This window comes from Odocoileus virginianus, chromosome 14, assembly GCF_023699985.2.
Source record: "Odocoileus virginianus isolate 20LAN1187 ecotype Illinois chromosome 14, Ovbor_1.2, whole genome shotgun sequence".
Classification (NCBI taxonomy): domain Eukaryota; kingdom Metazoa; phylum Chordata; class Mammalia; order Artiodactyla; family Cervidae; genus Odocoileus; species Odocoileus virginianus.
In genome coordinates this window covers 44,121,922-44,135,214 of record NC_069687.1, presented here as the reverse complement: position 1 = coordinate 44,135,214, position 13,293 = coordinate 44,121,922, and the positions used below count along the sequence as shown (strand labels likewise).

The 13,293-nt window shown below is 39.3% G+C and overlaps 1 protein-coding gene across 1 annotated transcript; it reads right to left on the bottom strand.

Moving 5' to 3' along the window:
• Positions 1–1,419: 1,419 nt before the first annotated feature.
• On the bottom strand, positions 1,420–12,528 carry HSPB3 (heat shock protein family B (small) member 3). Its single transcript, XM_020886064.2, has 2 exons — positions 10,845–12,528; positions 1,420–2,394 (listed from the first exon to the last, which is right to left on the bottom strand). The coding sequence occupies exon 1, from the start codon at positions 11,303–11,305 to the stop codon at positions 10,856–10,858; it is 450 nt and encodes a 149-aa protein (XP_020741723.1). The 5' UTR covers positions 11,306–12,528; the 3' UTR covers positions 1,420–2,394; positions 10,845–10,855.
• Positions 12,529–13,293: the final 765 nt, after the last annotated feature.

Genomic DNA, 13,293 nt, shown 5'->3' with positions numbered 1-13,293 from the left:
AGACTGATTATCTTTCATCTATTTTTTCAGGGGCTTTTCTCTTGCTCTTTCAGTTGAGAATATTTCCTCCACCTTTTCATTTTCTTAACTTTCTCTGTCTCTGTGAATAGAGGTGAAACAGTCATCTACTGTGGTGTTTTTATGTGGGAGCATCTCTGTGTAGACTGCATGTGCCCAGTGTCTTTTGTACAAGCAATTTTATGTGAATGCCAGCCACGTCCTTCCTCGGGTGTGCTGGTCACTATCACCTTGATAGGGGGTGTGGCTTGTGTTGAAGGAGCTAAAACCTGCCCAAGCTGTGAGGTAGGATTTCCTCTCTGCTCAGTGGCTTCACCCTCTTATCGGAAGCAGGGTCTGTTCCCAAGTTGCTGTAATGGTAGCCTTGAAGGCTGAGCAGGTTTTGTTCCTTTTAAGTGTATTTTTCCTTCTCCCCACACTGGGGCCTTGCCCTTTGCCCCAGAGGAAGGGAGCGTTGAAGCATGTGGGGCTTATGTGCTTACAGAGGTCCAGGGTGCTTTCTGTGTGTGTGTCTGCACCTCCACTCACACACAGCCCATGTGTGGTTGTCCCAGATCTACTACAAGGTTGTGACATGAAGTCTGCAGGGCCTGAGCGTTTGCTCTACCAGGACTGGAGGTCGCAGCATTGCAGTTGCAGGAATTGAAACAGCTATGCCATAGTCAAAAGGCTGGGCTACTTCCATGGTGCTGTTGAGTGAGTGGCAGAGTGGCTGCCACGGCCCCACCTGAATCACCTCCCCAGGCACCTCTGCATCTCTAGATTAAGTCTTTTCTCAGGACCTGGCTGTCCCACATCCAGTGTAAAGCTAGGGCATGGAATGGGCAGGACTGGAGCGTTTACTCAGCTGGAACTGGGAATGGCCATGTTGGGGGTGAGGGGGGGATCTTTCTTGCAGCCTTGGTTGTTTTCTTCCAGATTTCTGCCAGTTTCCAGTTAGTTTTCTGTGAGAACTGTTTCACATATAGGTATATTTTTGATATGTTTATAGTAGGAGGTGAGCTCCATGTCTGCTTCGCCATCTCCTGACTCCTCTCCACTTTTGGCATTTTGAAACTTAAATTTTGATTCTTCTCTGCATACAATAAGCTTTGGCATATCCATATTATGAAGTACAATAGTTCCATTAAAATCACATCCTAAACAAAAACTTTCTGACATAGAGATATCCCCACAAAAGAAGGTGAAAATTTTATATACCTTTTCTTAAATTTATTTTTTAATTGGAGGAAGATTGCTTTATAATGTTGTGTTGGTCTCTGTAGTACAACAGGGTAAACCAGCCATAATTATACACATATCCCCTCCCTTCTGAGCCTCTCTCCCCTCCCCTCATGTATACCTTTTGTAACTTGCTTTTCCTCCTTAAATTTAGTGAGTATTTTTCCACTTCACTCAATATTTTTCTGGAAAATGATTTTTATTAGCAGGATAGTATTTTATAACTTGAATAAACTTTAGTTTGCTTAAGAAATTTCTTACATTTTCAACATTTCCAATTAAAGAATGCCTCACAAATTTTATATAATTTTATTGTAACATTAGAGTAAATTCTTTAATTCTTGCTCTTCTACTTCTAAAATTATATTAAGAGCCTTAACATACTCTCTGGCAGAAAGATTGTTCTAATTTATGCTACAAATCAGCAACATAGAGGTATTGTTCACCATATTAACCAACACTGAATATCATCATAATTTTTAGTCTTATAGACTAGATAAAATCCCCCCCAAATGCAAATATTTCTTCAGTTCAGTTCAGTCACTCAGTCATGTTAGACTCTTTGCGACTCCATGGACTGCAGCACGCCAGGCTTCCCTGTCCATCACCAACTCCCAGAGCCTACTCAAACTCATGTCCATCGCGTTGGTGATGCCATCCAACCATCTCATCCTCTGTCACCCCCTTCTCCTCCTGCCTTCAATCTTTCCCAGCATCAGGGTCTTTTCCAATGAGTCACTTTTTCACATCAGGTGGCCAAAGTATTAGAATTTCAGCTTCAGCATCAGTCCTTCCAATGAATATTCAGGACTGATTTCCTTTAAGATTGACTGGTTGGGTCTCCTTGCAATTTCCTCTTATGTTTTCCTATTTTTTGTTGTCTTTTTGTTCCTTGGGCACAAGAGGCCTTTCTTGTGCCCAAGGAAGGATATATAGGTAGATACACCATTCAGAGTTATAAAGGGACACAAAAAGCATACTTAGCTTGGATTTTTAAGAAATATATAATAAAATGATTATTTACAGAGATGTGGGCAGGGCTGAGGGACCAACAAAAATGTTGAGGCACTGTGATATTGGGATTTCTAGTAAGAAACATATATTCCATCTTGGACTCCATTTCTGTCACAGAGCTTCTAAAATCCTTGGAGTTTCCTAAGTAGAGAGAAAGAAAAAAGACATTTTTTGTTATGTTAAGAGTGACCTTTGGAAAGCCCCCAGGTGACCTAAGGATGAGGGTTCGTTGCCAGAAGAGCCAATCATGTGGTTAGAGGTTTGGAAAACTTTCAGTCCTCATCCTTGGGAGAGAAAAGGAACTAGAAACTGAATTCAATTACCTATGGCCAAGGATTTGATCAATCATGCCTATGTAATGAAACCTCCATAAAAACTCAAAAGGAGGTGGTTCATAGCATTTCCATGTTGGTGGACAATTCGAGGAGAGAGGCCCCCAGAGAAAGTATGAAAACTCTTCCCACTTTCTCTGTATCTTGTCCTTTGCATCTCTTCCACCTGCCTCTTCCTGAGTTTATACTATATATTACAATAAACTAGTAATCTACTAAGTATAAATAAAATGTTTCTCTGAGTTCTCTGAGCCAGTCTAGCAAATTAGTCCAATACAAGAAAGGGGCTATTAAAACTGCAGATCTATATAGCCAGTTGATTAGAAATACAGGTGATAAGCTGGGCTTGCAACTGATGTCTGAAGTTGGGGTTAGAGGAGCAATCTTGTCAGACTGAACCCTTAACCTGCAGGATCTAAGGGTAGATAGTGTCAGAATTGAGATGAGTTTTAGCATACTCAGCTGGTATAACAGAATTGCTTGGTGATATGGGAAAAACTGCCACACATCAGAATTGATACACATTTATAGGCACCCAGAGAACAGTAACAATGGGAAGTCATTACCCCCTTGATCCTAAAGGAACAGGGGAAAGAAAACAGAACTACCAATGTGGGCTGGAGCCAGAGGAGAAAAGGCAGTCTCATCAGGGCTGCTGACAGAGGGAGGCAATCCCAGCCACAACCTGGAATCAAAATAGCAAGAGGCAGGGAATAAAAGACTTCAATCTGCCTGTCTTTCTGCAGGCTGCTGTCTTGTTGGTGCCTTCAGCTGGGTAAATTGAACTTGAAATCAGAGAGTAGTGCCCTGAGGGCACAGAACAGGGCAGAGAAAGACAAGAGAAAAATAGAATAACCAACACAGTGTTGGTTGGATACTTTTGGCATTTTTTGTTTTTTACATTTAGTACTTCTATTTTATTTTTACATTCAGTACTTCTAAAATTCATTTGTAATTTTTCTTTTGATTGTAGTGTATCATAGGAATAAGCTTTTTATTTAATTTTTATAGATACCTATATAGTTATCTTAGGTACATATGCTGTATCATATTCCTATTCATTTTATCAACTGCCATTATCAAACTAAACTTTTACAGTGGGGTTCTTTTCAGTGTTTCCTGTTCTGTTCCACTGATTCATTTATTCTTGTGCAATAACACAGTAGCAGGACATTATTGTATGACAGTATGTTTTAACGCTAGGTACAGCAGATCCCAAGTGTTCTTAAGTTCTGATGAAAATTATTAGGAAAAAGTAGCTTTGAAAACTAGGGGGAAATGTCAAATATAAAAACCTTAGTTATTCAGCTATGTTTTGAAATGGATATTGCTATGTGATATGGGCAAGTTTTCATTCTCTACTATGGAATCTCAATATATATTACTAGATAATAGAAGGAAGTTTTTGTTTCATTATATTCATTATTTTGGCATATTTTTTAGGTTCCACATACACATGATAATATACAGTATTTTTCCTTCTCTGACTTATTTCACTAAGTACAATATTCACCATGTCCACACATGTTGCATATTGCAAAATTTCATTCTTTTTTTTAATGGCTGATTGGTATTCCATTGTGTTCATATACTGCAACTTCTTTATCCTCTCATTTGTTGACTGACACTTAAGTGACTTCCGTATCTTTGCTGTTGTAAATAACGCTGCTACGAACATTAGGGTGCATATATCTTTTCAAATTAGTGTTTTGTTTTGGTCAAATATATACCCAGGAGTGGAACTGCTGTATCATATGGTAATTCTGTTTTAGTTTTTTGAGGAACATCTGTTTTTCTACAGTAGCTGTGCCAATTTACATTCCCACCAACAGTGGACACATCCTCGCCAACATTTGTTATTTGCAGTCTTTTTGATGAGAGAGTCTCTGACAAGTGTGAGGTGACATCTCATTGTTTTGATTTGCATTTCCATGATATTAGCAATGTTAATTATCTTTTCATGTGCCCGTTAATCATCTGTATGTCTTCTTTGGAAAAGTATCTATTCAGGTCTTCTGCCCATTTTTAACTGGGTTGTTTGAGTTTGTTTTGTTTGTTTGTTTTTATGTTGAGTTGCATGAGCTGTTTACACATTTTGGATATTAACCCCTTAGTAGTTGTATCATTTGCAGATATTTTCTCCCATTTAATAGATTGTCTGTTCATTTTGTTGATGATTTCCTTTGCTGTGCAAAAGCTTTTACATTTAATTAGGTCTCATTTGTTTATTTTTGCTTTTGTTTCCTTTGCCTTAGGAGATTATTCATATATATTCTCAAATAGAAAACATACACATATATTATTTTCAAGTATACATAATGCATTTAAGAAAAATTACTACATACCAGGTCATAGAGAAAATCTCAACAAATTACCAAGAATGGTATTCTAGAAGCCATTTTATATTACCTCAATATATTTTTTGTATTTGTCCTTGAAGTTAGAAAACACTAATAAGCAGGATTTTGTAAATATATACATGCAAATATACATGCTCTTATATAGTAAACAATGCTGAGGAAACATAAAAGAAAATAGTTACTTAGAATAATTTATTTAGTTACTTAGAATTCTTCAATTTTCAAATTTAAAATACTGTTCTGTTATTTTGTGGAGAACATCTAGCCAACTCAATTGCTAAAACAGAGTTATTTTCAAATTATGTCTAAGCTATAAATCAGTATATTGAACCAACATTTTAATTCTTGTTTCCAGCTAATTATTTGAGAGCCTTTGAAGAGAACAGAGGTTACTACTAAAAAGCATTTTTTTGTTTAGTTTTAGTTTAGTTGCTAAGTCATGTCTAACCCTTTGTGACTCATGGACTGTAGCCCACCAGGCTCCTCCCCCAGGTGATTTCCCAGGCAAGAAAACCAGAGTTGGTTGCCATTTCCTTCTCCCGGGGCTCTTCCTGACCCAGGGATCAAACCTGCATCTCTTGCATTGACAACTAAATTCTTTGCCGCTCAGCCACCAGGGAAACCATATTTTTGTTAAGCTTGTGTAAATGATTATTAGGTATTTTGGATTTTTTTTTTTGACCTGAAGTTGTTGTATTTTTTAAAAATCCTTCTTCAGATGTGCTAAGACCATTAATAGCAATTTCCAGATAATCACAAGTAGGTGAGAAACAAGGTAAGGGCAGTCAGTGGGATAAAAATCTCCATTGATTTTTGGACTTCCAAAATCTTGGAGAAGTTTAAGAGGACTTACACTGCAGATTAAAAATTAGATCAAAATATGAGGTGATCCAGTGATTAAGATACTATGCCTCCACTGCAGGGGGGATGGGTTCTATCCCTGGTTGGGGAACTAAGATCCTGCATGCCAAGTAGTAGGGTCAAAAAATACAAACAGGCAAACAAAAAAACCAAAAGAACAAATATATATAGATAACAAATATACATATTATATAATATATATAAATTATATATCATATGGAGATGTATGTCTTTTGGGATATATAATATACATTAATTAATTTATATATTATATAATTTATGTATTATACATATTATATATATAAAATATCACCATATATATTATACATATATAATATGTATAACATCATCACCTATATATTATATATGGTAATGTTATAATGATATTGTATATAATATACAATAATATAATAACATATAATACATAATAATATTATATATAATATGTAATATTATATGTAAGGTCATGTTAGAGTTTATAATTTGAAGTCAGTGTAGCTGCTATAAGACTCTGATTTGCCTGGCACCCTCTTCCTACAGCTCTGGGTCTGAGATTGTTGTGAATACAAACCCTGTGTACCTTCTGGCCTGCCTTCTTTTTTTTGCGGCTGCCGCCTGCCTCCCAAGCCAGGCTGCTGCCACCTTTGCCAGAGCCTCTGCTAAGCTTCCTCAGGTGGCCGCTGTTCAGGCGGAAGCCCCGAACCTGCACTTTTCTCCCTGACTGAGCTCTAGCCAGGCTGCGTCGTCCTTCTGCCCCCAGAATGGATGAAATGTCACCCTGTGCGGCGTGGGTCTGATTTTCTGAGCAGTCAGGGGCTGGATGATAAAACTCAGAGTTCAGGAGGGTCTACTCCCTGTGAGTTGGAACCTGACTGATGAGATACGGGAAATAGTAGGGAACAGGGCAATTTCCCTCTCCTTTATACCCTGTGGAGTGCTCTAAGATTCGATTTCCTCCCGAAGGTCTCCTGGAGACTTCCAGGTGCCTAGCCAACACCCCTGCCCAGAGGCTGCAGTCTCTTTATAGGTCAGTGTGAAACAGTGGCCAGCATAGCAGCACATCACATCACTTTGTTTCTCGTATTTTCTTGCCTTTTTCTCCCTATTTCCTCACCTTCACCATTCTGGGCTTGGGCATGCCAAATTGTATTGCAACTTGAAGGCACCCAAATAGTGTCTCAGGCTCTATCTTTTTGTAGAAAAGATTTCCTAAAAGAGAGCTATAGCAACAGTTCTCACTTTAGTGGAGAGCTGGTGTTTTCCCCTGGGCCCTAGGAGTCACTCTCCACTTTTCTCCACCTTGCTCTCTCCCCTGGGAGGTTGCTGAACTGTATCTACAGGACACCCACACCCTCTGGCTACCAGATAGGTCCAGCAAATAGGATGCCCCGGTAGGAGATTGGAGGGAGAAAGTATTTATTTTCCTGGTGCCTATGAGGTCACCTTGGCTGACTGTGTCCCTCAAGATGAAAGTCAGAGCTGGAGTTCTTCTCTATCTGACCTTCTTTTTGATTTCTGAGACCTGCTTCCTCCTCTCCTTTGGACCTAAGGAACCTAAGAGCTCCACACTGCTACCCCCAGGGTAGGGAGCTGCTTTGTGGCTCATGTCCACCCTGCCCACTCCTCTGTAATTTATCCCTTTATAAATAAATTATTCTAATTTGAATTATTCCAATTGGACAGTGCCATCTGCTTCCTGTTGGGCTGAGTAATGAGAAGGAATGGTTAAATGATATTGTTGTTTATCTGTGTTGGAATTGTGTGTGACCATTACAAATCACTTAATGTTCTCTAGCAAAAGAAAGTAATGCAGTATTTTTTTTTTTTTCCTAATCACTTAAGAAGTCAAGCAATCAGGGTTCTAGCAAAAACAAACAAACAAGACCAGTCAGAATTCCATCTCCTGTGTGGATGAAAATAATCAAAAAGTAATCTATAATAGGAATAGAAATGATTTAAAAGAATATAAAAAGAGTTTTATTTGAGCCAAACTGAGGACTATCACCTGGAAGACAGCCTCTCATCTCTGAGAAACTGCTCCAGAGACACATGATTGTCAACATAGTTTTATATCTTGTCAGAACCAAGAACATTAAATAAGTCAGGCATATATTTCTCTAGTGGCTCAGATAGTAAAGAATCTGCCTGTAATACAGGAGACTCAGTTTCAATCCCTGGGTTGGGAAGATCCCCTGGAAATTGGCATGGCAACCCACTCCAATATTTTTGCCTGGAGAATTCAATGGACAGAGGAGCCTGGCAGGCTACGGGCCATAGGTTTGTGGAGAGTCAGACACGACTGAAGCAACTTAGCATTGCTGCAAGCATACTCCTTCAAGGTTTCAGAAAAACAGGTCAGCATTCACACAGCGAGTCAGCATGGCCTCTGCACCGAGAAGGGAGTCTTATGGAAGGAGGACCAGCACTGGTGTCCCAGGAAGGGAATCATTTGCTCTTTATTTTTAACATAGACATTCCTTACTTCTGGTCAGTGTGCCCTTTTCTTTAATAATTAAAGCAGGTGTAAAACAGGCTGTTTTAGTTAGCAGTTAAAATTCAAGTCAACTCATGTATTAGCTAGAATGACTTCCTCATACCTCAATATGTGAAATTTTCTTTTATCACCTGAAAGCGTCTTTAAAGAAGGAATCATTTATGAGAGAGCAGGCAGAGTAAAGGGAATCAATAGGGAATTGTGAAGTACCAGGAACAAGAAATGGCAGAAGACATCACCACCCCAAGTGTTGAAGGGGCATAAGGAAGAAACATCGTTGGAATACTGGTGCCTGATACGAGTCCACGTCTTGGAAAAGAAGCTGTCCCTGCAGACCTCCAGTCCTGCAGAATGCAGGTCCTGCCAGAGCCTCATCTGCAGCAGGCTGGCAGTAGAGAATGAAATGCCCTTCTCTTCCGCCCCTCCTGCCCACCAGCTTCCTCTCTCCAGCCGCTGGTCTGCAGCCAGTGCCTCCTATTGGCTGAGCCCAGTGGGAAACTAGAATGAATGGCGCATCAGGGTGGGCCTGCTTGGGCTCAGAGTGGGGCTGAGTGGGGCAGATGATGGTCTGGGTTGCTGGGAGGTGGGGAGGGCAACAGAAATTAACCAATACGATCAGGATATCAAACCCTTTGCAAATATAATCCTAATTTTGAGAAAAGTGATACATGTATTTATGTATAAGAGAATTCTGAACTATAAATTTAAAGTAGCTATCTCATGGTAGTAGAAGAATAATAAATGGTTTTTATTTTTTATAGTGCTTGGTATATCTCCCAAATTAAAAAAAAAAATGTATTACTTTAAACTTTATCTTAGGAAAAATAAATGCTAATGAATGATGTGTTTAATTTTAACTTTTAAAGGAAACATTTCCTATCAGTGGCTCCTCATGCTAAGAACTTCACTTTCTGGAATTTCTCAGAAGATCTCACCTACAGTAAGGTCAAGGCCAATGAAAGGATGTTTGTGTTTGTTTCTCAAAGCACTAGCTTGTTTTCACACTATCCTGCCCAGTAACAAAAAAGCATAATCTGACGTGGGACAAAGGGCATCCCAGCCCTAGTCATATTAGTAGATGTAATCCATTAATTACTATTAACTTTGTTATGTAGCAGAGTTGGTCTATGACATTCAGTTTGTCTAAGAACCAAATCTGTGACCCTAGAGTTGAATGTACAATCACCAACTTCACATAAACACCTAGCTTCAAAATGCTTTCAAGTTAGTTAGACTATAAACTAACATCTCTGGTTTCAAAACAACTTGTATGCTTCTGATTTATTTTTCTACTGTTTCATGTCTCTCATGTCTGCATGTAAACCACAAATAAAGCACCATAGAGGAACTCAGGGGTATTATCAGCAGTCAGCAGCTACCCTGCTGTTTTCCATACCCAGATTCCTCTTCTATTCATAGCATTGTCCTCAGCCTCACATGGGGTCTGGGGTAAAGGCAGCTTTCCCCCAAAGAAATACTTCACATGTAGAGAATGAGATAGTAAATCCTTGGAATGTCACAGACCAGCTGTTGAAGGCAATTGTTCCTAACCACCAATGTCTCAGCCGCTCCTGTGGGCCAAGGCAGCAGTTGGGGGAGATAGAAGCAGCCAATGTTCTGTATAAACTCAGACACCCATGTAAGCTCGGGGCTCAGAACTTTCATTGCCTGCCAAGCTATTTAAAGCTAAGGATTATGCAGTGAGAACAGATGCAGTACATTTTGCCATCTTCTGAAATCTAACATTTTAAGTAACATTTAAAGAGCATAGTTTAAATTTTCTTGAATTCAGTCATTGTACTTTTCAAAGTGGTTTCCTAAACTTCATATTAATTTAAGTAGGACTTAATACATCTTAATATTTCATAAATATCCACAAAACATACACTGTGCTTTGAAAAACGCTGCAGCTAAGATTCAGCTTAGCTTTTTTTTGTTGTTTTAATGAAGTACATATTTGGGACTTTTAAAAATCAGATTTATATCTGAAAATTCCAGTGTAAGTTTAAAACAGTAACAAATGTAGTGACTCATAAATATATTTCAGATCCAATTTTCCAGTACTATTTTTTAACCTTCAAATTCTATATTTACAAAGCTATGCTGTAATAAAATACACTGAAAAGAAAAGCTTATTAAGCAAAGGAGATCACAGCTCTTTTTAGCAATATAAAACACTTTCATAAAATGGATAAGAATTTCTTAAATTGGTGTGGCTCTTTTGCCATCAACTGTTACAAATGCAAGCTTCCCTGACATTGTTGAAGTAAGGAAGAAATAATTCTGAGTCGTTTCTACTATCAGACTACAGTCTTCTAAACTGTCAATGTTTCAGGTGTTAAGAATAGCATTAACTTGAGCTGTAGGAACATATTTAACAACTTTCCTTTCGGAATAAAAATAACAAAGACAACCTCAACATACCAGGAACTATGTCTGTATTTTTAATCTTCATAAAAAATCATTTCAAACGTGGGTAATACATTCCCGTGATACCATGGTCTAAACTAGAATCTTCCTCTCGACGTTTGAACAGACACTAACCCGACACGATGTCACTTGGTCCCAGCTGAATCCTTTACTTCCACCACCAGAATTCCATCATGACAGAGGATCGCCGACAAATCTTTGGTTTCAATGCCGTCGGGCAGTTTATACTGTCGGGTGAAGCTTCTGGAGATAAAACCGTGCTCATCCATTCTGGTTCCATGTTGAGCTTTTATCAGCAGCCAGCCCTCGAAGGTCTGAATGATGATATCTTCGGGGAGGAATTGGACCACGTCCAGCAGGACCTGGAAGCGGGATTCGCCTCTCTGGGGCGGCATCTCAGCGGCGTCCACTGGAGGAGCCTGGGCCGCCCTGGCCTTCCCCAGGTCCACCGTGGTTGGCCCGGGCAGTGCATATAAAGCGTGATCCAGCCTGCAGTCTTCCAGACCTCGAGCTTCGAACTCCTGCTCGTATCGCACTGGAGTCTCGATGAGGTGCCTCAGTATGATTTTTGCCATAGTGGAGGCAAAGCCAGCATCCAGCAGCGTCCTCCCGGTCCGATGTCCGTGTGGAGCTTCGCCGCTGCCGTCCGACTAGATTATCAGGGGAGAGCTGCTCTTCACTTATAACCCGGCGCAGACGCAACCCTTTAATTAGACCTGAATCACAGTGCCGCACGCTCGCTCTTGTCTTTTTGCTCCTGCTGACAATGAACGGCTATTTATAGGGTGTGTTTCGAAGTTGCTTTTAGCACACAGCCTGCTCGAGCTGCCGAGTCAAGGATTGCCCTTACATTCTCAGTTATCCTTGGCAAGTGTATCGGCCTCGCTTACCCAGAGAGAAAAAGAGAGTCAGAAACAGTATTTGAGAAATATCTGAGTGCTCTGTCTTTGTGAACTACAGTGACCTGAGGGATCAGAACAACCTAGAGATGAGCACTTATCTTGTATGAACTAAATCTGCACTAATCCTAGTCTCCAGGCGCAAAGTCAGGGGGAGGTGACTTGAGCTTTAAATTGATTAGGAATCAATTACACACACACAGGCACATTAAAATCTCAAACATTCAACAAGCCCTCAGCCCTCTGTCCCATACATTTACTTTCATTTCATCCTTTAATCTTCTATCCTTAAGTGACATCTGAGCCAGGCCATCTGGGTTTATTAAATTTGACTCATGAAAAATGAGATCAAATGACTGAGCCAGACAGTGATGTCCAACCTCAGATGGGGTTGGAAAGGCATAGAACAGAGAATCTTAGCAAGGAAAATAGAGCTCCAGGGCAGAGAAAAAGTTAAAGCTTTTTAACTATTTGATACTAAAGTCCAGAAAACTAAGGATTAATCTAGTTGCAGCTCTGCTGTTGAAATGGCAAAAATAAATAACATACTTCTTAACTGTAACCCCCTTAACATTAAACATATTGAAAAGGAATGAGGTAACTATCCACTGCTATGGCAAGAGCTCCAAGACATATTAAGTACAAAAGGAAAGTCCAGAACAGCATATAATGTGCTGTATTTGTCTTTTTTTTTAAGTAGGTATTTGCTTGTGAAATAGAATCTGAAAGTTATGTCATGGGGAACAGGAATTGCCTCCTGGGATGGTAGCAGAGTGATCAGAAGGCAGGGGCTAAAGGGAGACTTGCTTATCACTATAAACACATTTGTGCTTGTAACTTCTATAGTGTGTTTGTAATGAACATACACACAAGAGTGTTTAAAATATAGAAAACTTCCTCTCCATGGAGGTTAGTATTCTCTAGAATAGGTAGACTCCAGAATACCTTTCCCTAAAACACATGTCCATTTTCTTAGAATTTAAAATAAATCTAACTAGCTTTTAGTTTTAGTTTTTTATGGTAAAGAATCTGCCTGCAATGCCAGAGACCCAGGTTCAATCCCTGGGTTGGGAGAATCCTCTGGAGAAGGGAATGGCAACCTACTCTAGTATTCTTGCCTGGAGAATCCTATGGACAGGGGAACCTGGTGGGCTATAGTTCGTGGGATCACAAAAAGTCAGACATGACTGAGTGACTAACACTTTTACTTTCACTTAGGGAAGTCTTAAAAATTAAAAAACAAAATGTTTAATTTTTTTAAAACTTAAAAATTAGAAAACAGAAGGGAACAATTTCCTTTAGCTCTTTTATAATACCCTAAAACTCTGAGTGGATATTTTGGTACATAGTTTAAAATATGCCTTAATTATGTTTTTCACACACAACTTTTTTGACTTGCATTTTACAGGTTGATGACCCTCAATGGAAAAATGTACTCTTTGAAATATTAATGTCTACTGGCTCACAAAATATTGAGAGATGTTTTCATTGATGCTGCTCTGAGTGGTAAGTCAAAAACAGAACTCACTACCAGTGGCAGGAAATGTATAAGGTACCAAGGATTTGGCTTTAAATTGCTGGAAAGAATCATAGAAAAATTGAGAAGTATATAGATTTTCTATATATCCCCTGCCCCCACACATACATAGCATCCCCCATTGTCA